The sequence below is a fragment of the Chrysemys picta genome, chromosome 1 (genome assembly GCF_011386835.1).
Source record: "Chrysemys picta bellii isolate R12L10 chromosome 1, ASM1138683v2, whole genome shotgun sequence".
Taxonomy (NCBI): domain Eukaryota; kingdom Metazoa; phylum Chordata; order Testudines; family Emydidae; genus Chrysemys; species Chrysemys picta.
In genome coordinates, this window is record NC_088791.1 from 285871066 (window position 1) to 285897328 (window position 26263).

Below are 26263 nucleotides of genomic sequence, written 5' to 3' on the forward strand. Positions count from 1 at the left end.
AGGTAGAATAAACAAACAAATTTATTAACTACAAAATATAGATTTTTAAGTGATTATAAGTCAAAGCACAACAAGTCAGATTTGGTCAAATGAAATAAAAGCAAAACGCATTCTAAGCTGATCTTAACACTTTCAGTCCCCTTACAAACTAAGGGCATGGCTACACTTGCAGATGTAGAGTGCTGTGAGTTAAACCCGCCTTCAGAAAGCACAGTAGGGAAAGCGCTGCAGTTTGTCCACACTGACAGCTGCTTGCTCATTGGTGTGGCCACATTTGTGGCACTTGCAGCGGCATTGGGAGTGGTGCATTATGGGCAGCTATCCCAGCATGCAAGTGACTGCAATGTGCTTTTCAAATGTGACAGGGAGTGTGTTGTGTGTATGTGGGGGGAGAGAGAGTGGGTTTTTGGGGGGCTGAGAGCATGTCAGCATGCTGTCTTGTAAGTTCAGACAGCAGCAGACCCTCCCTTTCCCTCCCTCCCTCCCCCCCAGCATTCCACACTAATCTGTCTCAGAGCACACTTATCTGTCTCGGAGCAGATAAGCAGCTGGCTGTCAGAAACAGACCTTTCAAATGGCATATCTGCATATCTATACTGAGTTCAAAACAATGAGAAGAGTGGCCACTTGACTTAAGGGGATTATGGGACATTTCCGGAGGCTAATCGGAGCACAGTAATGCAACACCTCATTCACACTGGCGCCGCGGCACTCCAGTGGGGGCACAGCAAACATTATTCCACTCGCCAAGGTGGAGTACGAGCAGCGCTGTAGCCGCACAGACAGAGCGCTCTACGTGCCTTGCCAGTGTGGACAGGTAGTGAGCTAGTGCGCCCAGGGCTCCTTTATTGCGCTGTAACTCGAAAGTGTAGCCAAGCCCTTAGATGCTTCTCACCACAGGCTGGCTGGTTGCTCTTCAGCCAGGCTCTCTCCTTTGATCAGCGCTTTCTTCCCACTTAGCTTTGCACCCCCTCCCCCATCAGAGTCAGATGAGCATTACCTCATTGAAGTCCCAAACTGACCAAAGGAAGGGGGGTGACTCACTCGAGAGTCCAACAGATCCTTTGTTGCAGCCTAGGCCAGTGTCTTTTGTTCCTGTGAGTCTGGGCTGGGTTTGTCCCATACATGCCCTGATGAGGTGTGAACCACCCTTCTGCTCCTGGAGAGTTTTGCCTGGGCTTATTTTAAACCATGAGGACACATTTTCAGCCTCATAACTTTATAATGAAATTACAACCTATATCATTACTATAACACTACTATAACAACAATGCTCAGTGCATCATGAACCTTCCGAAGACACCCAACATGACAAACTTTTCATTGAATACCACACAATCATCTTATAAGGATGAACATGGGGGTGTAGGGTGTTCCTCCAAGGTAGAGAGCATCACACACTATTAACAAAAGAAGGCATTAGGCAACCTGGATATCCCACGATACAAAGGTTCCTCAATCACAGTATGAATGTTAAAAAAGAAAAAACTATATTCAAACAAACATTTATCCATTTGAACTTTAAAGCTTCCACCTTCCACACCACTGACAGATCTATTACACTGAATCACTAATTAATTATCCTAAACAGTTGTTTTATATTATAATTGTCAAACTGAGCATACATTCCTGTTTATGCATCCAAAAGCAAACATCTGTCAGGCTGGCAGGCCAATCTGTGTTGCTTTCTCAAGCTCTGTGTCTCTAACCAGGTTGCTGCAGGAAATAAGAGGCAAGGTACTCTGCAGTATATGGCTTTAGGCTTTATTCATGACTCATGATCATTTTATTTCTTACATTGCAAAAGCATAGCATGTACTTCACCACACACTGTAGATTACTGTCTTTACCCTTTTGTTAAATCTCATTTATTTGTTATCATAGATAAAATGACCCTCAAACCAGATTATGAACCATGGACATATGACAGCTCACAAAAGATAAAACTTAGCTAGAGGAAAAGGCAGCTTGTCTTATTCCTTGGAACGGGGTGTATGAGTCATGATGGTGGATTCTCCGTCGCAGACCAATTTTAGATTAAGACTGGATGTTTTTCTAAAAGATTTGCTCTAGGAATTATTGGGGCCTGTGTTATACAGGAGGTCAGACTTGATGGTCACAGTAACCCCTTCTGGCTTTGGTATATATGAATATGATTATATCTGCTCTCAACTTACAGGAAGCACTGCAAAATGTATTATACAATTCCATTCACATTATGAATGTGTCCATTCATTTATCCCTTATATGATGATATATCATTTTTTGCTGGAGGATGCCATCAGCAGGGGCATTCCAGTCAAACTTCTTTAAGATTCTGCAGCCCTTGTGAACTGGCCACCAGCAGGGCTACTTCTGCAGATCTCCCTTTATTAGTCAAAGTTTCAGATCTTACATACTGACATTATGGACAGAGTATGGGAATGGAAAACAGGCCGTCCTCTGCTCAAAGCCGGTCTCTGCCATTGACTCATCCTGTGGCCTCAGGCAAATTCTGACTTCTCTGCCTCAGTTTTCTCATTTGTAAAATGAACATAAGAATGCTTCCCTAGGGAAGTATTTTACAAAGCTATTGTGAAGTTCAATTAATTAATGCATCGTAAGCACTTTCTATAGTATGTGCTATGGAATATTGTGTTGACCTTTGGACTCTGACCTGATCTTTGGAGGTCAATACCTGAGAGTAACCAGTAATCTATATGTTAGAATAAATTAAACTGTTTAAGAATCACTATTATGCAAGCAGGGGAACACATAATAAAGTAGGCATTGCAATCAGGAGCGGTGCCAGGGTTTTTGCCGCCCTAAGCGGCAATGCTCCTCCTCTGAGCATTCGGCGGCAGGGGATCCTTCCACTCCGAGTCTTCGGGGCACTTCGGCGGCGAGTCCCGGAGTGAGTGACGGACCCGCCAACAAATTTCCACCAAAGACCCGGAGCGGAAGGACCTCCCGCTGCCGAATTTCTGCCGAGGATGGCAAATGCCGCCCCCCAAATCCTGCCGCCCTAGGCGACCGCCTAGTGTCGCCTAGTGGAAGCGCCGGCTCTGTTTGCAATAAGCTTAATGAAGGCTTAGTAAGGTATAGTGGTTCACATGAGGCCAAGCACGGCCTGGCAGATAGCATAAGTATTTGGCCTATGGTTATAATATTTTTAGGAGCTTTTGCAATATGTAGATTGTGATAAACAAGTACGCTGCAGAAGTATGAAATAATGGATTTGAGGAGAATTTTTATTATGTTAATCATGAGGTTATCTGAATAGACTTAATAGAAATATTGGGAAAGATATTAATGCACATAGCTCGTGTCAACAATCTGAACCCCAAGTATGGTTTCCTGAACAGCCATATTTGGACTAAAGGTTGGAAAAACAATCTAAATGTGACCCCCAGACATGATTGGGTGCTGCAGAAAAAGGGGTATAAAATAAGGTGTTTGATTAACCTTTAGTTGGGACATCAAGGATGACAGAATGGTCAAAACCTTAGTTCTGTTAAATCCACTTAAGGTGTTCTGAATTTATTTTTGTTTCCATCTTCACTTCTAAGAGTATCCATAAGGTTGTGATCATGCACAATGCATGGAGGCATTTTGTCATATTTATCTTGCTTTATTATATTTTTCTATTTCAACTATATTTGTCTGTATTAAATAAAACTCATACAGATTTAATGTGTGCCCACCAATCTAATCTTTAATAAAAATTCTTATGTAGCTGCCCGAGTAAAGAACCTGTTATTTGTGACTGATGTAATTTGCACCATAAATCAATAAAAGACTACAGTTAATTAAAGTTAAAATAGAGTTTCAGATCTTCCTCTTTGCTGGTCATTGTGTGCCCCACTGTTCCAGCAAATTTTCATATGATCAGCCCTCTGACTCCTCTCCACATAGACGTAAAACCAGATAAATCAATTGATATCTAACTCTTCATTTGCAGGGCTGGCCTGACATTATATAGAGTCTGCATGTGAACAAACTGCAATAGTCCTATGCTCCAGGATCCCGGGAGCCATTGAGGTCTCATGTTTCACATATATATATAGGGCCAGATTGTTCATCTGGCAAAGGGGTGAAAATAAAAGCCTGAAATAATGAGGAGTCCTTTAAATTTGCACTCAGTTCATGGTCCTGATGGACATATAAAGGTGAGTACAAACATATACCAAATATTAAAAATGGTCCCCACCATCTGACAGAATAAAATTGAATTCAGTTCCTCGGTACATATTTGGAGCATCGAGCATTGGCATAAACATACTTGACTTTATTTAAATGAGCAGACATCCTGCCACCAAATCCCACTCCTCATGGCCTGGTTATCTACAACTGTTTCATCTCCAAACTCCCTCTTCCACTACCACACTAACTGTTACTGTTGTTGTACCTGAATTTCCCTTTTTTAGCCTTTTCTTTTAGGGGAAGAGCAGATTGTCAGGATAGGAACTGTAGCAAAATCTGCTGGATGCAGAAGGATACTGTGAGGAGATGGAGTTCTTGAGGGCTCTCCATAGTTCTGGATAAGTTTTGTATTCACCTCAGTGAGGTGATTGGGATCATTTAAACACTAATGAGTTCCTCCATTTAGAGCCCTCTCTCCACCTGAGATTGCTTCAGTTCTCCAATTTACTCCACTCTGCTGTCTGGCTATTTCTCTCCATTCTACCCACTTGTGCACTCCTCCTGCTAAGCAAGGGCTCCTCTTTCTGCCTGACTCCCTCCTTCCTTCTGAACCCCGATGCTGAAATCTCCTTCTACTGCCCAGTTACATCCCTCCCTCCCAAGTAATTATTAGTTGAAAATATACAAACACTCTGAATCTAATCCTTTTCCAGGGGGTCAGCCTTTTAGTGAACACACAGAGCTTCCTGTGTTCCTATGTTTTATTCTTGGAATGTATTGGAGATAGTTTTTTTATTTCAGAAGGCAGGAAAGGATACTAGGGGAGAGGCTGTTCTAGATTTGATTTTGACAAATAGGAAGGAACAGGTTGAGAATTTGAAAGTGGAAGGCAGCTTGGGTGGAAGTGATCAAAATGAGATCAAACTAGCTAGAGACATAAAGGGTAACAAGAAAACATTCTACAAATACATTAGAAGCAAGAGGAAGATCAAGGACAGGGTAGGCATGTTACTCAATGGAGGGGGGGCAGGGAACAATAACAGAAAATGTGGCAATAGCAGATGTGCTTAATGACTTCTTTGCTTTGGTTTTCAGCAAGAAAATTAGTGGTGATTGGACGTCTAAAATAGTGAATGCCAGTGAAAATGAGGAAGGATCAGAGTCTAAAACAGGGAAAGAACAAGTCAAAAATTACTTAGACAAGTTAGATGTCTTCAAATCACCAGAGCCTGATGAAATGCATCCAAGAATACTCAAGGAGCTGACTGGGGAGATATCTGAGCCATTAGCGATTATCTTTGAAAAATCATGGAAGGTGGGAGAGATTCCAGAAGACTGGAAAAGGACAAATATAGTTCCAATCTATAAAAAGGGAAATAAGAACAACCCGGGGAATTACAAACCAGTCAGTTTAACTTCTATACCCAGAAAGATAATGGAGTAAATAATTAAGCAATCAATTTGCAAACATCTAGAAGATAATAAGGTGATAAGGTCATCATGGATTTTTCAAGAACAAATCATGTCAAACCAACCTGATTGCTTTCTTTGAGAGGGTAACAAGCCTTGTGGATGGGGGGAAGTGGTAGATGTGGTATATCTTGACTTAGTAAAGCTTTTGATATTGTCTCGCATGACCTTCTCATAAACAAACTAGGGAAATTCAACCTAGATGAAGCTACTATAAGGTGGGTGCATAACTGGTTGGAAAACCATTCCCAGAGAGTAGTTATCAGTGGTTCCCAGTCCTGCAGGAAGGGCATAACAAGTGGGGTCCCACGGAGATCAGTTCTGGGACCAGTTCTGTTCAACATCTTCATTTTAGATTTAGATTTATGATTTAGATAATGCCATAGAGAGTACACTTATAAAATTTGCAGATGGGGTTGCAAGTGCTTTGGAGGAGAGGACTATAATTCAAAATGATCTGTACAAACTGGAGAAATGGTCTGAAGTAAATAGGATGAAATTCAATAAGGACAAATGCAAAGTACTCCACTTAGGAAGGAACAATCAGTTGCACACATACAAAATGGGAAATGATTGCCTAGGAAGGAGTACTGCGGAAAGGGATCTGGGGGTCATAGTGGACCACAAGCTAAATGTGAGTCAACAGTGTAACACTGCTGCAAAAAAAGCGAACATTATTCTGGGATGTATTAGCAGGAGTGTTGTAAGCAAGACACGAGAAGTAATACTTTCGCTCTACTTTGTGCTGATTAGGCCTCAACTGGAGTACTGTGTCCAGTTCTGGGCACCATATTTCAGGAAAGATGTGGACAACTTGGAGAAAGTCCAGAGAAGAGCAACAAAAATGATTAACGGTCTAGAAAACATGACCGATGAGGGAAGATTGAAAAATATTGGGTTTGTTTAGGCTGGAAAAGAGAAGAATGAGAGGGGACATGATAACAGTTTTCAAGTACATAAAATTTTGTTACAAAAAGGAGGGGAAATAATTGTTCTTCTTAACTTCTGAGGATAGGACAAGAAGCAATGGGCTTAAATTGCAGCAAGGGAGGTTTAGGTTGGACATTAGGAAAAAATTCCTAACTGTCAGGGTGGTTAAGCACTGGAATACATTGCCTGGGGAGGTTATGGAATCTCCATAATTGGAGATTTTTAAGAGCAGGTTAGACAAACACCTGTCAGGGATGGTCTAGATAATACTTAGTCCTACCATTGGTGCAGGGGACTGCACCAATGACCTCTCAAGTTCCCTTCCAGTCCTATTATTCTATGATTCTTTCCCTCTGTCATCTGGATTTCAGAGAAAAATGTCATTTTCAAGATGGATTTTTTAATTTACCTTGGTTGATTGAGTGTTATCTCACAATTTAAGTCACATGGCATTTCTTCAGCATTTCCTATTGGCTGAGCCTACCCTATCAGAAGGCTCAGCTGCAAGCATAGTTAATTGTTTTCTCATTCCTGTGTTTAAAGAAGAAGGTATGTCCCTAAATGAGACTCTAGGGAGGAGCAGGCCAGCCATTTCCCAAAGCTGACAGGCAGAAGTAGCAACCTCCCTCCCCGAGCAGAGAACTCAACATAAAGAGATGAGCAGATTGTCAGGATAGGATGTGTAGCAGAATCTGCTGGATGCAGAAGAATACTGTGAGGAGATGATTTTCTTGAGGGCTCTTCATAGTTCTGGATCAGTTTTGTATTCACCCCAGTGAGGTGATTGGGATCATTTAAATGCTAATGATTTATTTCACTCAATTTTTTTAAAGCAATTAAATGCACTATTAAAATCACAATGTTAGGAAATGTCAAGATCAAGGCTTTAACAGCAGTGTTCATTTTCCTATGTTGCAAACATGTAGGCCCTAATTCTTTTGTACCCCACTGAAGTCAATGATGTCACTCTTGGTGTACATTTGGGATTACCACAGGACTGAGTATTTTTATTTATTTATTTATTTGTTTATGGGTTGTTGTTTTTTTCTGGTTTATAGCCAGACTGTATCTGGTCCTAGCCTGAATAAGTAGGGAGGAAGAGGGAAAGGCTCAAGGTTGGCCATGCACAGTCCCTGCACTTTGAGGGAGTGCATAGATTGCTCCTTCCTAGTGCCCCAGGGAGTGCAAAGAGGGCAGGAGGTTGGATCATAGCCACCCATTCTGCCCTCTGTGGAGCTGGCTGGAGCAGAGGCTATGCCTTCCAAAAGGAACCTATGCTCCAAGGCACAATGCAGGGGTGCTGGAAGAATTTGTATAGTGGGGGTGCTGAGAGCCATTGAACCAAACTATATAACCCTGGAATATGCTGGAAACCACTTTAAGCCAGGGGGTGCAGCAGTACCCCCAGCACCCCTAGTTCCAGCACCTATGCCACAATGCCCTCTAATTGTCCTACTAGGCTATTGAAGCTGCATGGGCTGTAGTTAACAGCCACCATAAAGGCCAATATAAAAAAATAATTTAAAAGTTTTACAAATTTGCAGTTAAATAAATAAACTTGTCCCAGTATCTGACAGCATCTGCTTGAGGTGTTCTACTTTTCCAGCTGTTATACTGGTGTCAGAGTGTGACTGTGTGCTACTAATACCATAAGAAGGGCCTTTAGCACATGCACACAGGCACTGCAATTCATTGGACTTACCGGTAATTGGTGCAGGAAGGGGCATATTGAAAATAGTAATATTTTTACTAAAGAATAGAACTAAGCCATTTTAAGTAGTTACTGGGAGTATTATAAATTAGAGTAATAAAAACAAGGAGAGGAAATAAATTGTACTGGGCTGGGGCTGATTCTTCTCTGACTTACACTGATGAAAACAAGGAGCAACTCCACCCAATTAAATGGAGTTACACTGATGTCAAACTGGATTAAAACAAGCTCAGAATCATGCACGACTTCAGGCAAGGAGAGGGAAGTGAAGAGGGAAAGTGCTAGTGACTGAAGAGGAATAAATCTCTTTGCTGCTTGAACTCTGTCTAGCCTATTCAGTTCGAGTATTACTCCAGTGGAAAAGGGAGAGTGCTTGCCATACAGAGTTTAATCCTCCTGCATGCCTGAAATCAAAACCCCTCCCACGCACTGGACAATAATGTCATATCCTGAATTACAGATGGATATTCAAAATACCTTCCAGCACATCATCCAACACAATATGTGTTCACTCCTAACAGTTAATTCACTCTAAAAGTGACGCTAATTAATTAAGTTATCAGTAGCATGTGATATGCTGATAGTAAATGGAATGCGGAACACTCTTAGGCCAAGACTGCATGGGTTTGCTTCTCTTCTCATTTACACCAGTATAAACTCTGAACAATATCATAGAAGTCAATGGTGTGACGTTGCACTCCATATGTTTTATGGAAATATGCTAATGAGTGTGAATATAATGTAACTGGAATATGCTTCATGCAAAAGGTCTCTTGTAAGGTATCATTACAAAGTTTATAATCTACTGAGTGTGTTCATCCTATTTGTATGTATGTATCATTCTTGTATCTAAAACTAGAAATATGAAGTATAACTCTGAACGCCTATTGTAATTATGCAAAGTGTGGACCATTAATGGTGGTTTAGAATCTTGATGTCTCCCATTGACTAGGACAATTGGTTGTAAATGGCTCTGTTTACTTGCAAGCCTTCCTGTGTTCCTGTGAATCAGGACAGGAAGAATGGAGGATTGGGGTCTCACAGAACATGTGACCATGTCACCTGGTACTGGAATACATCTTAAACCTGGTGCTTTTCCATTTAGAAGGAGGGGTGGGGACTCAAAGAGACAAAATATTCTTGCCTTGTGCCAAAGCTATAAAAGGGGGAGGAACAGAACAAAGGGAGCTGCCAGTCATGAGAAATCCCCTAGTCACCACCTGAGCTGGAACTAACAAGGACTGTACCAGGGGAAAGGATTGGGCCCAGACTAGGAAGGAGTCTAGTCTATTTAGAAAAGCTGGACGAGCACAAGTCCATGGGGCCGGATGTGCTGCATCCGAGGTGCTAATGGAGTTGGTGGATGTGATTGCAAAGCAATTTGCCATTATCTTTGAAAACTCATGGCAATCAGGGGAGGACCCAGATGACTGGAAAAAAGGCTAATGTAATGCCCATCTTTAAAAAAGGGAAGAAGGAGGATCTGGGGAACTACAGGCCAGTCAGCCTCATCTCAGTCCCTGGAAAAATCATGGAGCATGTCCTCAAGGAATCAATTTAGAAGCATTTAGAGGAGTGGAAAGTGATCAGGAACAGTCAGCATGGATTCAACAAGGGCAAGTCATGCCTGACTAACCTAATTGCCTTCTATGATGAGATAACTGGCTCTGTGGATGAGGTGAAAGCAGTGGATGTGTTACTCCTTGACTTTAGCAAAGCTTTTGATACGGTCTCCCACAGTGTTCTTGCCGGTAAGTTAAAGAACTATGGACTGGATAAATGGACTATAAGGTAGATAGAAAGCTGGCTAGATCGTCGGGCTCAACGGGTAGTGGTCAATGGCTCTATGTCTAGTTGGCAGCTGGTATCAAGCGGGATGCCCCAAGGGTCAGTCCTGGTGCTGGTTTTGTTCAGTATCTTCATTAATGATCTGGAGGATGGCGTGGACTACACCCTCAGCAAGTTTGCAGATGACACTAAACTGGGAGGAGTGGTAGATATGCTGGAGGGTAGGGATAGGATACAGAGGGACCTAGACAAATTAAAGGATTGGGCCAAAAGAAATCTGATGAGGTTCAACAAGGACAATTGCAGAGTCCTGCACTTAGGACGGAAGAATCCCATGCACTGCTACAGGCTGGGGACTGACTGCCAGTTCTGCAGAAAAGGACCTGGGGGTTATGGTGGACGTAAAGCTGGATATAAGTCGACAGTGTGCCCTTGTTGCCAAGAAAGCTAACCGCGTTTTGGGCTGTATAAGTAGGGGCATTGCCAGCAGATCGAGGGATGTGATCATTCCCCTCTATTCAACATTGGTGAGGCCTCATCTGGAGTAATGAGTCCAGTTTTGGGCCCCACACTACAAGAAGGATGTGGAAAAATTGGATAGAGTCCTGCGGAGGGCAGCAAAAATGATTAGGGGGCTGGAGCATATGACTTATGAAGAGAGGCTGAGGGAACTGGGATTGTTTAGTCTGCAGAAGTGAAGAATGAGGGGGGATTTTCTAGCTGCTTTCAACTACCTGAAAGTGGGCTCCAAAGAGGATGGATCTAGACTGTTCTCAGTGGTAGCAGATGACAGAACAAGGAGTAATGGTCTCAAGTTGCAGTGGAGGCTTAGTATGGATATTAGGGGAAAAAATTTCACTAGGAGGGTGGTGAAACACTGGAATGGGTTACCTAGGGAGGTGGTGGAATCTCCTTCCTTAGAGGTTTTTTAAGGTCAGGCTTGACAAAGCCCTGACTGGGATGATTTAGTTGGGGATTGGTCCTGCTTTGTGCAGGGATTTGGACTAGATGACCTCCTGAGGTCCCTTCCAACCCTGATATTCTATGATTCTATGATTCTAAAGAAGCTTATTAGAACATCTCTGAGGATGAGATATTACTTGTATCAATTTTTTAATGTATTAGGCTTAGACTTGCGTGTTTTGTTTTATTTTGCTTGGTAACTTACTTTGTTCTGTCTGTTATTACTTGAAACCACTTAAATCCTACTTTTTATACTTAATAAAGTCACTTTTGTTTATTAACAAACCCAGAGTAAGTGATTGATACCTGGGGGAGCAAACAGCTCTCTGATCTCTCTATCAGTGTTATAGAAGGCGAACAATTCATGAGTTTACCCTGTATAAGCTTTATGCAAAGTAAAACAGATTTATTTGGGGTTTGGATCCCATTGGGAACTGGGTGTCTGGGTGCTGGAGATAGGTAACCTGTTAAGTGGTTTTCAGTTAAAGCCTGCAGATTTGGGGGCATGGTTCAGACCTGGGTCTGTGTTGCAGCAGGCTAGCATGTCTGGCTCAATAAGGCAGGGTTCTGGAGTCCCAAGCCATCTGGGAAAACGGGCTCAGAGGTAATTTCAGCACATCAGGTGATAGTCCCATGGGGTCTCTGTGACCGAACAGGTCACATCACTTGATGATTCTGCTGGGGCTTAAGTGTGAGATAGACATCCACGCATTTGCCTGAGGGGGTCTCAGTGACCAAGGGGGTCCCAAGTCCCAAAGGGGTCTCTGTGACTGAACACGTCACATCACATGAGGATCCTGCTGGTGCTTAAGAATGAGCTAGACATTCAGGCATCTGTCTGAGGCAGAAGTGTGCATGCCCAGAAACTTTGGTGCCTAGGGGACTTTTACAGCAGAGATATAAGTGCTTACGGGGCTAAATGGCACGCGAGTAGGGGGGGATTATAGATCGCAGTAGTCCCTAAATCTGGGTCTTAGGTGCCTATGTCCCTTTGTGCATCTGGACCTTTGGCCTTAATTTCGTTTTGGTTATACCCACCCAATCCCCTTAAAATCAAAGGGGTGTCTTCGCAGTAACTAATGGCAGAATTTGACCTCTTACTACCCTTCTCTTTTTGGCGTGGCATACATAACATATTAATGTAGATCTAATCCAATTCTAAATTCTGTGGTTCATTGGCCTGATTCTTCACTTTTTCACACTTTGTGCAGTCATTTACACTGTGCAACGAGAGTATACTTGCCACCAGATCAGAGAGGTTGTATTTTACAGTTCTGAGTGACTACACATGGTCCAAGGCTATGAAAAATCAGCTTCTTAGTATTAGTTTATGAATAACATCCAAAGCACTTGACATGTTTGCTTTTCTTATTAAATAAGATAATGTGGAAGGCTGCTATATCTTAAGGAGTTGAAAAAAAAAAGATCCAGGCAGCATTCACATGTCTATGGTTAAAAATGTGTATATTTCCTTTATAAAATCAATTTTCCAAGGGCTTATAGCTTGGTGATTAAAGTTAGTCTAGGCTGAAATATAACTCGGCATAAAAAAATTCAACACAGGAGCAATTTTGAAAAAAAAACAACAACAACAACGTTGCCCGTTTCTAAGTTATATTTGTGTAGACAAAAATAATAATGTAACATTTGGAAAGGGAAGGAAGCATGACACCTATCTATATCTGTGCACCAGAGAGGTTTACCATTTGCCGATGTGCTTTTGTATCTTATTGAGCACATCAAGAGTAGCTTTCTTTCTTCGCTGAAACTTTGCAGGCCACATTGCGAATGATCACTGCTTTTGGATATCTGTGGGGTGAAAGTAATAAAAATGAGGTTTATTGATGTACAGATATATTTTACTTGTAAATGTGGCTAATTTTATTCCATTAAAATGTCACAGGGAGTTTTAGCATGCAGACTAATAGTGATCATATGTGGCAACTGGATTGATAAATATAAACTCTAATAGCTCCATTCTGCCAACAACAAATTAAAAGTGCTGGTCTCTGATCAAGTCTGAATTCATCCAGCGTTTTGGCTGGCTCGAGTTTTTAAATACTGCTTATTCCATATGTTCATTTGGTAAACATCTGAGGAAGGTAACTAGCAGAAACCTCAGGTGTAATTTAAAATAGCATTTAAAATAAATATGTAACCTAAGTAGCATTTAAGGCATAATTACTTATCCTTTGTGTGTGGGCACCTCTTAAATAGATTTCATGTTAAACTGGATTTTGGAATTGGATTTCTTTTTTGGACAGAAGTCTGCAATCAAATTATTTTACCATCCAGTTTTAATTGAATTTAAACCATGAGAGACAGTGTTTTGTTTTGTTTTATTCCCCAGATTTGTTTAAAATTAATATGGAAACCTAACATGAGCCTCATGAAACTGCCATTGATTTCAATGGGAGCAGGAGAAGGTCCAGAATCTGCATGCATGTTAAATGATCTGCAAACTAAGGCCCTGCTCTTGCAAAGAAATCTATGTGGAAATCTATCTGCAGCCTTGAGAAGCCCCATTGACTTCAGTGGCAGGCACATGGCAGGCTTGTCCATGCTGGGGACCTTGAAGGATCAGTCCCTGAAGTACTGATATAAAAATGTATGACAACATTCTCAGACAGGCATGTTAGAAAATCAATCATCAGCATCTAAGAAACAACTTTTTTCCCTATATTAGCAATTCAGCTCATCCTCTTCTGCAGTTTTTAATGAATTATTATTACCAATTGTCAATTAAAATCAATCATTTGTGAAGAAATAATGGTGCTAGATGTTTTTTACTAGTAGTAGTAGTATTATTTTTTAGTATTAGCATTATTAATACTTCCTCTAAAGCAGGGATCAGCAACCTTTGGCACGCAGCCCACCAGAGTAAGCACCCTGGTGGGCCAGGCCAGTTTGTTTACCTGCCGTGTCCGCAGGTTCGGCCGATCGCGGCTCCCACTGGCCACGGTTCGCCGCTCCAGGCCAATGAGGGTGGTGGGAAGCAGCGTGGGCCGAGGGTTTTGCTGGCTGCCGCTTCCCGATGCCCCCATTGGCATGGAGCGGCGAACCATGGCCAGTGGGAGCCGCGATCAGTTGAACCTGTGGTAGATAAACAAACCAGCCCAGCCCGTCAGGGTGCTTACCCTGTTGGGCCACGGGCCAAAGGTTGCTGATCCCTGCTCTAAAGGTAATTTACCTAGCTGCTGGTAATGACCAGTTTTCAGAAGCCATCATTTAATTGCATCCTTCTTGTTCTTTTCTTTGCATCCATCAGTTTTTAATGATATAGATAGCATACTGCTCTGTAACGAGCTCTCCTGCTCAATGTATAATCAAAACAGGATGACTAACAAAGTGGCTTCAGGACTTCCAGTAGTTTACTGAGCTTGTATTGGGTACTTCTAAGAAAGATCAGGCTATATTCGGAAAACAATTGATGTGGTGTCCTGTTGTGCCTCATCACTGGTGAATGTATAGTACATTTCTTTCTTAACTGTGCACATCATCATGTCTGTTAATTTGTACCACAATATAAACATTCCTTTCTAGGCAGAGCTATGTGTCAGCTTTTGTCTGAACTTCAATTATTTCAATAAAAAACCTGCAGCCTTTGTGGCCTGATTCAGCAAATCACGTGAGCATCTGCTCAAGTCTCATTACTTTCAGTAGGGTTATGTGCTTTGCTGAATTGGGTTTTTTGTTGAAATCACATGGTCTCTTTAGAAACTGCTCAGACTGATAGAAATGCTGTTGTTTTCGGGATAACAAGACTATGGCCTGGCCTACGTTAGGAAATTAGGTCGGCATAACTATGTCACTTAGGCCTGGTCTACGCTACAGGGTTAGGTCGAATTTAGCCGCGTTAGGTCGATTTAAAAATGACTGCATCCACACAACCAACCCCATTCCGTCGACCTAAAGGGCTCTTAAAATCGACTTCTGTACTCCTCCCCGATGAGGGGAGTAGCGCTAAAATCTACCTTGCTGGGTCAAGTTTGGGGTAGTGCAGACGCAAATCAATGGTATTGACCTCCGGGAGCTATCCCAGAGTGCTCCATTGTGACCGCTCTGGACAGCACATTGAATTCCGATGCACTAGCCAGGTACACAGGAAAAGCCCTGGGAACTTTTGAATTTCATTTCCTGTTTGGTCGGTGTGGCGAACTCAACAGCACTGGTGACCATGCAATCCCCCCAGAATCTCAAACGAGCTCCAGCATGGACCGAAAGGGAGAAGCATCTGTGCAGATGATTGCAGAAGCATCTGTGCAGGCCGAACTCCAATCAAAAAGAAGAAATGCAAATATGTTTGCCAAAATCTCACAGGGCATGTTGGACAGAGGCTACAACACACAGCAGTGCCGCGTGAAAGTTAAGGAGCTCAGGCAAGCCCACCAAAAGACAAAGGAGGCAAACAGTCGCTCCGGGTCAGAGCCCCATACATGCCACTTCTATGATCAGCTGCATGGCTTTCTAGGGGGGAAGCCTACCACTATCCCACCACTGTCCATGGACACCTGCAAGGGGGGAGTCTCACACAACAGGGAGGAGGATTTTGTGGATGAGGAAGAGGAGGAGAATGCGCAGCAGGCAAGCAGTGAATCCTTTCTCCCTGGAAGCCAGGACCTTTTCATCACCCTGGAGCCAATACCCTCCCAAGGCAGGATCCCCGACCCTGAAGCCAGAGAAGGCACCTCTGGTGAGTGCACATTTGTAACTAACATACAGGGTTTAAAAGCAATATTGTTTAATGTTTGATTTGCCCTGAAGAACTGGGATGCATTCGCGGCCAGTACAACTACTGTAAAGGTCTGTTCACATGTCTGGGGATGGAGAGGGAATCCTCCAGGGACATCTCCATGAAGCTCTGCTGGAGGTACTCTGAAAGCCTTTGCAGAAGGTTTCTGGGGAGGGCTGCCTTATTTCATCCTCCACAGTAGGACACTTTACCACGCCAAGCCAATAGCAAGTAGTCTGGAATCATTGCAGCACAAAGCATGGCAGCCAATGGTCCTGGGTTTTGGTCGCATTCAAGCATCATTCGGTCTATATCTTTCTGTGTTAGTCTCAGTAGAGTGATATCATTCATGGTCACCTGGTTGAAATAGGGAAATTTTTATAAGGGAACAGTAAAAGGACCCTGTTCATGCTGGGCTGTTTGCGCTTGGCTAAAAGGGATCATCCAGAGAATAGCCATGTGGTGGGGGGGAGGGGTGAAGGGATCATCCCAGAGCATATCCATGCGGCGGGGGGAGGGGAGAAGGGATCATCCCAGAGAATAGCCAACACGGTGGGGTGGGGGTAGGTGTGTGCTGCACATCCAACCAAAAACCGCAGCCCCTCCTTTTAAATGTGAAACCCAACCCATTGCTTGCTCTGGGAAAGGAGGGCGCTGCAGTTTGAAAACATTCCAACGTGTTATGAAGGCATAAGAAGCCAACCCTGCATAGCAAAAGGCTAACCATGGCTGCCTGGAAACCGAATTCCGTTGCCTAGACGTGTTTGATATGTCACCATATCGGCAGGCACTCAATATAAAAGGCAAAATGTGATCTTGTACCTAAAGCACATGTGCTGTCTGCTGTGAATTGCTTGATTCACTGTGAAAGAGTCTCCTTTTGTTCTCAGAAATGTATCATCTTAAATTTTACTCTCCTTTTTAATCTCCCCCCAGGTTTCTATGCTCCCCCTATCATCTCTGTCCCTGCGGTATCGCAGATTAGAAGACGAAAAAACCACACTCGCGATGACATGTTTTCCGGCCATCCCACATTGATGTCGGTGAAACGTCCCTTGTGATCCACCAGTGCTTACTGCACCACTGAGAAGTACCCCTTAATGTTTATGTATTGGTTGGCAAGGTGGTCCGGTGCCAAGATGGGGATATGCTTTCTGTCTGTTGCCCCACCACAGTTAGGGAACCCCATTGCAGCAAAGCCATCCAGTATGACATGCACATTTCCAAGAGTCACTACCCTTGATAACAGAAAGTCAATGATTGCATTGGCTACTTGGATCACAGCAACCCCTACAGTAGACTTGCCCACTCCAAATTGATTCCCGACTGACCAGTAGCAATCAGGCGTTGCAAACTTCCACAGGGCTATCGCTACTCACTTCTCAACTGTCAGGGCAGCTCTCATCTTGGTATTCCTGCACTTCAGGGTGGGGGAAAGCAACTCACACAGTTCCAGGAAAGTGGCCTTATGCATACAAAAGTTTCACAGCCATTAGGAATCATCCCATACCTGCAACACTATGTGGTCCCACCAGTCTGTGCTTGTTTGCCTGGTCCAGAATTGGCATTCCACTGTATCAACCAGCCCCACTGCCATCATTATGTCCCAATTGCCAAAGCCCGTGCTTTCAGGAATGTCTGTGTCCATGTCCTCATCAAAATCCTCCTCGTGCTGGCATCTCTTAGCCCGGTTCTGCATATACTCCAGGATAGGGCGCAAGGTGTTTACAATGCTCACAACAGCAGCGGTGATGGTGAGCTGAGCGGTCTCCATGCTTGCCGTGCTATTGCGTCTGCATGGGTAACCTAGGAAAAAAAGGCACGAAATGATTGTCTGCCATTGCTTTCATGGAGGGAGGGGCGACTGATGACATGTACCCAAAACCACCCGTGACAATGTTTTTGCCCCATCAGACATTGGGACCTTAACCCAGAATTCTAAGGGGCAGCAGAGACTGAGGGACCTGTGGGATAGCTACTCACTCTGCACCGCTCTGTAAGTCAATGCTAGCCACGGTAGTGAGGACGCACTCTGCCGACTTAATGCGCTTAGTGTGAACATATGCAATCGACTGTATAAAATTGATTTCTAAAAATCGACTTCTATAAAATCTACCTAATTTCATAGTGTAGACATATCCTTAGACGTGTGAAAAATCCACACCCAGGAGTGACACAATTAAACTGACCTAACCCCCAGTGTAGACAGCTCCCCTTGAGCTAGTTACCACCTCTCAGAGTGGCGGATTACCTATGCCAAACACCTCCCATTGGCATAGGTAGCATCTTTATTGAAGCACTACATCAGCACAGCTGCAGCAGTGCCACTATACTGCAGTAGTGGTTTATGTGTAGACAAGCTCTGTTAGTTTATTGCCTATTTTAAGGTCCCATATGCTCACACCAAATAAATTGGATGAATTAGTGGTAGCTGGATAACTAAAAATCACCAATCAAAAATAATCAGAAAAGGATCTTAAAATATAAGTTTCACCGACAAAAGCACTGGTGGGGACTGGAGATGCTCTCCCTCTGAGACAGCTATTGCCACTCATTGGGGGTGGTTTCATTATGCTGATGAGAGAGCTCGCATGGTTGCCTAGAGATGTTTGGATTTGCAGGATTGAGATAGATCTGGGAACTTCACTACATGATACTTGGTGTGACACCATCAACTGTGGTCACACAGGCTGGTGCAATGGTCCTAAGTAGATTATGCATGTTTGATGATAATTTCTGGTAACATGGTGCCCTGAATTAAAAGCAATATTCCAGGTGTGTTTATACCAAAGCTAGGTAGCGAGGAACCATTATCTATCTGCTCTGTGATGAGACACCTTTGCATGTGCAATTCAAAATTACACTACTGACCTTTTGGCCTATTTTTCCCCTCCAGCTATATCACATTTCAAATTCAAGTGTAACTTATTGTCCACTTTCAACCGTAAGTTTTTTTCTGCATCGGTACTACCAGTGTTTTTCCTTCCATTTGGTTATTTTACATGTTGTTTGGATTATCTTTCTTCATAAGTACTAGCTTGAATTTCACATTATTGTTTTTGCTCATGTTTGTAATCTATGTCCCATTGTATTCTTTCCCTGCCTTCATTAGTGTTTGTGGTTCCTCCCAATATAGTATCACCTGCTAATTCATAGTGTCCTGTTTATTCCTTCTTGCAGATCACCGAGGAAAATTTTAAATAATATTGGTCCTCAGATTGATTCCTGATCCCTCCACTAGACAACTGTCCCCAACTCAACAGATTTCACTTTGCTAGTACCCTTTACTTATGGTTTTTTAAACATGTTTTCAATACACACAAAAATGTGATTTCCTGTTTTAATTAATATTTTGTGAGACAGTGTCCCATGCTTTCCTAAAATCCAAATCTATTTCATCCACCACATTGTCCTCTTCCACTAACCCTTTAAATATCCTTATCCTTCTCGTACTTTGACTGAATTTATTTGCAATTGATGATTGTTACTACATCTCTAGTCATTAATTTATTGAAATAAAGTAAAAACACAAACCCAAAACCCCAATCAAGTTTTAAAACCTAAGGCATCTTATCACATACAACTCTGTTGAAGAACATTCAAATTGTCCAGCTAGTAGAGGCTGGCTGCCTATATTCCTATAGAGTAAACCAGGGATCGGCAACCTATGGCACACGGCTCGCCAGGGTAAGCACCCCAGCGGGCCGGGATGGTTTGTTTACCTGCCAGGTCCACAGGTTTAGCTGATCGCGGCTCCCACTGGCCACTGTTCGCCGCTCCAGGCCAATGGGGGCGGTGGGAAGCGGCGACCAGCACATCCATCGGTCTGCACCACTTCCCGCTTACCCTGGTGAGCCGCGTGCCAAAGGTTGCCAATCCCTGGGGTAAACAGACATCTGAATGAATCATAATACATATGAATCAGAGTACATATGGGTTCCACAGTAAGCACTGGCTGCTGATTCTTTGCTGGATGCAATTTAATGTGTTAATTATTAAATATGAATTCCTAAGTAGTCTAGGTCCCAGTTATCTCACAAATAACCTCTCACCCTATGTGATTTTAACAATAGTTACAATGCAGGGAAATGCTCCAATTCTAGTAACCTGGAATTCATGGGGACCAGGAAGAGACCATATTCTGTGCTATATCCTCAGCTCTGGAATGCAGTCCAACAGAGTCTTATTGGAGCCTGAGATATCACTTTCAGGGTGATATGCATGACATATCTAGGGTGACCAGACATCACCAATATTTTGGTGTCTGTCCCGATATCATTTTGTCACTGTGTTTTGTTTTGTTTTGTTTTTTTGCTCAGCCGGCAGGACTCGGCTTTTTTATTTTTTTGCTCTGCTCCCCCTCTCCCGTCCCGATATTTTCTTCTCCTCATCTGGTCATCCTAGACATATCTGGCTTTCTCTTGATGGCAGATCTTGTATCCACTTGAATCATTGTTATTTAATTTTTGGGGACAGTTGACTCCAATTTTCAGATTGAACGTAGCATTCTATTTTAATTTGATAGGCATAACTTGGGGTCTTGAGGCATGCATTGTCATGTCAACTAATAGTAATGCATACAGCAGGCCAAATTAAGTCTTAAAATGTGCACATCCAAAAGAAGAATTGAGTTCTAATGGTGCAATTCCAAACTTCAGGCCATGACTCCCATCCCTCAACTATCTCTTATAAATGATAAATCATTCCTCATTTACCTGCATCCCATACTTGATGATATCAGAAATGCTGATTCATGTAACAAAATTATTGTCAAAAAAATGGCAGTATCAAAGCATTTCAGCGCAATGCAGGGGTAATCACAATACATGCTAAATAAAAACATAGGAAAGCCAAGTGGGTTTTCACCATGGAAAACTGATATTGTTCTGACTTTTGACATATTTAAAATTCAGACCCAGATCATAATTTTGTGGTTTGGTCCTTTCTCTACTGATCTACAAAATGTATTGAGTTGTGAGGGTGCTCAAAATCTAGATTTTGGTTTGGCCTATCAATTTGCAATGGTGGAAAATTTCAGCGCATTCATCTCTAAGGCATCAAACAAAGTCTTTCTGAATATTTACATACATCAAAAGGTAAAAATCCAGAAATAATACTAACCCATGCTGTTATTTGGCTTAGTTTTGACTCCAGGGACATTATATTCACATTAAATCAACTTTCTTACAATGCCAGAATAAATAAATAATTAGAGGAGATAAAATGTTTAATGCTATAGCAATGAGCATCACAGAATTGCCTGTAAATAAATATATTAAATTAACAGAAAACAGATTTCCTTTTTACATTATAAAATAAAAACTACAAAAAAGGGAAAACATTTTACAGTCATTATCTAAAAAATGCCATCTTTAGAAAGGCTTGATATGAAGCATAAATACAACCTGCTGCTTACACTCTTATTACAAAATAAACTTTGTCCCCGCCTTTATGATTTAAGATAATTAGCCGTGTTACGAAATACATATAAAGTGAATAAGTCCAATACCGTATCAGTGTATGTCAATACCTACTTAAAGTACATTATACAGTACTCATGATCATGCAACTCTTTACATAATAAACATGTAACAATAAATTGTGCTCTATATGCATCAAAGGTTCAAATCCCCAAGCACTGGGTGAGGAAAATGAGAGGGATATCTACCTTTCTACTACTGTAGCAACATTCTCCACCCCCAACATTCACTTCCTATACCATCCCCTCTGCTTTGGCCCCACTTCTGAAGTTACTGCTACTGTGGGCCAGTTTCTGAAGAGACGAACCTTCTAGAACAGAAGTTTTCAAACTGTGGGGTGCATCTCCCTAGGAGGACACCGAGGAATATTCAGGGGGGCAAGTGGCAACAACAGGCAGCTTGGGCCTCAGCCCACCATGGCAGGGGTCGGGCTTCAGCCTCACATAGCGAGGCTCAGGTAGGGAGCCTGACTCACCTCTTTTTGTCTGGGCTGGAATGGTGCACCACAAATTGTAGCTTAAAGCAGAGGCTCAAAAAGTTTGAAAACCACTGTTCTAGAATGATACAGTTTTAAAAACTTTTATTAAGATGATGTTTTAAAAAAAAAGTGAACAGAGTTTGAGCATAGAAGTTTCTGGTTATCAGGGAATAACGTACAGATTATCGAGGGTGTAAAATTTGTTTTAAGATCAGGTGGCATAAGGAATACATAATCTGCAATATCTCCGATTGGGGGTAAAAGGTTGATGGGTCAAAGTACAGGCATTGAGATATGGGGGTATGAAGTTCATAGAGTGGCTATGTTCGGGTGTGGAATATAATGAGTAGATATGATGATGAGGATGGATTGACCCTCATTTGGTGAGATTTAATGTTCAGGGAGTTTATGGTTCCAGTTCATATGATCCAATGGAGAAGGTCACTTGGTCCCTTTCTCGTAGTGGGAGAACGATGTCACTCTGGCTCACGCCTCCTGCTACTGTTGGTGGCCGGTGATGTACACAATGTAGATGTCCCTGGACCATTGGATGGCGTCTGAGACCATGAGGCGCCGCATGAGCTGTGCGTAGCGTCGACCGATCCCGCAGGTCTGCAGCACACGCTCGTTGCAGGGGTCCCAGGCACCCAGGGCTCCGACAATTAGGACGTCCATCTGCACCTCATAGCCCTTCGCTCTCAGGGTGTCAGCCAGGGGGGCGTACTTTTCCAGCTTACGAGCTCGGGCTTCGCAAAATCCCGGGGTCCTGTTCTCAAAGGAGACCGTGACGTTGACAAGGATGATCTTTTTCTGGGCCTCGTTGGTGACGACCACGTCAGGTCGTAGCTGGCTGTCGGTACCGGGGATGGTGCAGTTCATGGAGATCTCCCCCAGGCGTGGCGTGATGGCTTTCACCAGGTGGTTTTGGATGGGGTTATGGCACAGCTGCCAGGCTCTGGAGTGGGGTTTGCAGCTGCATAGAACGTGAGGCAGGGTCTCATTGGAGTAGCCGCACTTCCTGCAACACTTGTCTCAGTTCCCGTGGCGGACGGCTCCGTTGAGCTATTACTATCCCTGCCACCTCCACCACCCCTCCTGGCTCCACCTCTTCTATTGCAGTTTTCTTTATTATGCAAATCTACAAGTCTTGCTTTGTGCAGCCCAGAAGGCCACATATGCAAGGGTATGTAATATCCAGTTCTGTCTGTCAAACTCAGAGAATACCAGCAAGCTAAGTAATACAAAGACAACTTTCCCAGAAATCTATTGTTTTAAGGTTTTATTCAGCTACAAATAGCCATGGCCAGCTGTCTGCACAAGCCCAGAAGGGTCATTAATTTTGGCTCCTTATCATGCCAGAAACTTCAGTAGAAAAGGCAATATGCCATGGAAACCCATAACACAATAAAACTATTAGCTCTACATCCAAAAGTGATGCAGCCAAAGAGTTCTCCCACAGTGTAACAAACAATTCCTGATCCCCAGTAATTTTTAAAATCCTGCCTACAGGTGTACACTCACTTCACATTTGGAAGGGTTTCTTGGCAGCCATGAGGTCTAAGACATAGGGACAAATTTCCATCCTCACACTCCAGGGAATCTCAATGATTGAAGAATTAAGCCTACAGAATTTTTTTTAACTCAATTTTTTTTTAACTGAAAACTTAGATTCTGCAGTTAGTTCTGTGACAGGGTAAATTTTGTGGCAGATTCCATGACAGTAGAATTCTGAGGACCCTGCCTATATAGAGTGCCTATATAGTGGCCCATTTTAAGTTCTTCCTTGTCCAGTCCCTATATTCTTCATAGAAGAACCCACTTCTGTTTTAGGGCATCTGGGAGACTCAAGAATGCTCAGTGTCATCTCTATCATTGCCATAACAAGATAGCAGATTCTGCTCAGGAGAAAGGGGTAGCACCAGAAAGTCTCATGAAGGAACTCAGTCACTGATGAGCGAGAATTCTACCTGATGAAATTGGATATCCTCTACTACTCAAGAGTACAAGGAACTTACATAGGCCAGTAGGCAGGCAAAATATTTGTTTTTGTTTGGTTGGTTGTTTTGCTTGATGACTCAAGTTATGTGTAATGCTACTTAAAAAAAAAGGCAGACAACTGCAGCAACTGGAGCCTACTGAAAAACTTCAATACATTTTTCATGTGAAAAAAATACTTAAGCAGATATCCTCAGGTGCACCAGAGCTCTGAACAACTCTGAAGGGAGGGGGCAAAGGTAACCTTAAGCCATTTTTGCATTCCCATTATTCCAGCTCTGTTTAGGCCCCTAATGTAAATTAGAGTAGCATAGAGGCTGATCTAATTTATGCCATCAATAAGGGTCCCTTAGGGGATGTTTCACCAGTTGGGGACTGTTGTAGTACAGCTCATGCAGCCGCACACACCCCTCCAGCCCCTGGTACAACCCTATGAAGAGCTAAAATTAGGATGTTAGAGCCAGCTATGCTGACTTTACAGTCCACCATCTGAGAATTCTCTGAAGCAAGGGGAATTCCTAGGTAAGGCAGCTTTACAGCCTATTTGCACCACTCCCACAGTACAAAAGGACAGAAGTGTAGGCAGGAATCTGGCTTATATTCTTTACATTCTTAAAAGGAGTCTTTTTTGTTTAAACTTTGTGTTCTAATTATTTCCAGATAAGCTGCTCTTTGCCTGAAGTCAGAGATGTGATGTTCCCTTTCGCACAATCAGAGACAAATTAAGACATTTACCAGGATGTCAGAGTGAGATCAAGCAAAAATGACTTCATCTGGCTTCTGAGCCAAAGGGGAAAAGCTTTTTACTTACAAGCTGTGCCTTCCGTTAAACCTTTCACAGCAAACAAGTACTAATAATCTGAACTGTCTCACCCTCCCAATGATGAGTAAGTAGTGTGAATCGTAATAGCACCCAGCTCTGAAAACTCCCCAGGTTTGAAGTTGCCCAAAATGCAGTACAACTATTTTAGTTCTCTTTAACATGTATACTGTGGATAAGAGTCTGATCTCAGCTATAGTGGTATAAATCTGGAGCACCAACAGATTCTGGCCCTATATAATTAGCTCAGATTTAATTTAAGAGATACACTTTTCCTTATGAAATATAGTTGTTCCGATGGATCAGGAACTTGCTGACAGATGACCCACTGTGATATGTAAGTGCTTCTGAATAGGCATCATTGAAAACTTCCAGTGCTGAATCCATCTTACATGATGGTGACCTAATGGAAGTCTTTGAATATGATCAAGGGAACTATAAAACTGATTCAAGCAATGCCTTCATCACACTTACAAAGAATGTAAAAATTGAAGGACAGGATCTAAAATTAGGAAACTGGTAGCAAAAAAAAAGAAGAGTAAGTATATGGAAAGACTGACCCCATCCAAAAAAGAGCTATTGAAATAAGGAGCATTAGTGATCTCAAAAAAAAAAAAAAAAAAAAAAAAAACCTAAACAAAGCCAGCATTGAGAGGTAAGGGAGAACATATGCTAATAGAGATGATGAAATTTAAAATGATGAGCCTAGTGGTCTTTTCTCTAAATTACTTACATCCACTCTAAAACGTCTTTATTGTTGTTAGCTACACAGCATTGGAGTCTTTATGGTATCAGACACCTTGATTTCTTTTGAATTCACTCAATGTATGACTAGGTCTTTACCTTCTCTAAAAGAGAGTCCATGTTTTTAACATAGTCATTATATGATGAGCACCTTACAAATAAGCCCCGGAATCTTTGTGCTGACTGTGAAGGTGCTCCATTGCAGCTGGAACAAAAGATTAAAAAGCACCCATTATACAAAATTAAACGAAAACTGGGACACACTATTGGAGGAGTAGGCTGGCTTGGCAGAACATTCCTAGCTAGATTAGAGCAGTCAGGGTCTGTCTGGCTTGTGCATGACCATGGCTGTCTCGTGGTAGTCCATTATACAACCAGGACTAAAGATTACTCCAATATATCTCTTTTTAAATTTCATGATGGGCAGCTAAAGGAAACTACATTTTCCCTAATTTCAGTGATGACAGCATTCCTACAGATGGGCAGCTTGGAACTGTATTTGGAGCATAATACTACAATCTGGTTTTGTTTTGCTTTTTAAAGTAAACTTATTACTTGCAGAAGGTAACAAACTGAGAGCCTTGAAGTCCTCTCTAGACCCACATAATAATTATAGCATGAGCATAAGGCTTGGTCTACATTATAGGATTAGGTCGACATAAGCTGCCTTGCATTGACCTAGCTGTGGAAGTGTCTTCACTTAAATTTGGCTCCCACCAACTAAAGTGCCTCTCTACAACTGATTTAGTAACATCACCTCCCCGAGTGACACAGAGTCACAGTCTATGTAAGTAGGTTCACACAATGTCAGTGTAGAAACTGTGTTACTTATGTTGACTGTTACTGGCCTTCAGGAGCTGTCCCACAATGCCCCATGCTGACAATACAATTGATACAAGCTCTTCTGGTTAGGATGTGCACCGCTGACAGGGAACCAAGTGTGCACGCACACAAGCGATTTAATAATTGCGGTGGCTGTAGGCCGACATAATTAGGTCAACAGACTTTTGTAATGTAGACATGGGATATG

At 42.5% G+C, this 26263-nt stretch overlaps 2 protein-coding genes across 2 annotated transcripts in view; both read right to left on the bottom strand.

Moving 5' to 3' along the window:
• Positions 1–26263, bottom strand: part of LOC135980857 (uncharacterized) — a 293267-nt gene that overhangs the window by 116046 nt on the left and 150958 nt on the right. The window lies entirely within an intron of this gene.
• LOC135980856 (uncharacterized) overlaps positions 494–26263 on the bottom strand; it is a 45783-nt gene continuing 20013 nt past the window's right edge. Inside the window, exons 2-3 of the mRNA XM_065581148.1 lie at positions 17227–17522; positions 494–12793 (exon numbers count right to left, since the gene is read on the bottom strand). Coding sequence (XP_065437220.1) covers positions 12539–12793; positions 17227–17522 — 551 coding nt within the window. The 3' untranslated portion in view covers positions 494–12538. The remainder of the gene's footprint in view (positions 12794–17226; positions 17523–26263) is intronic.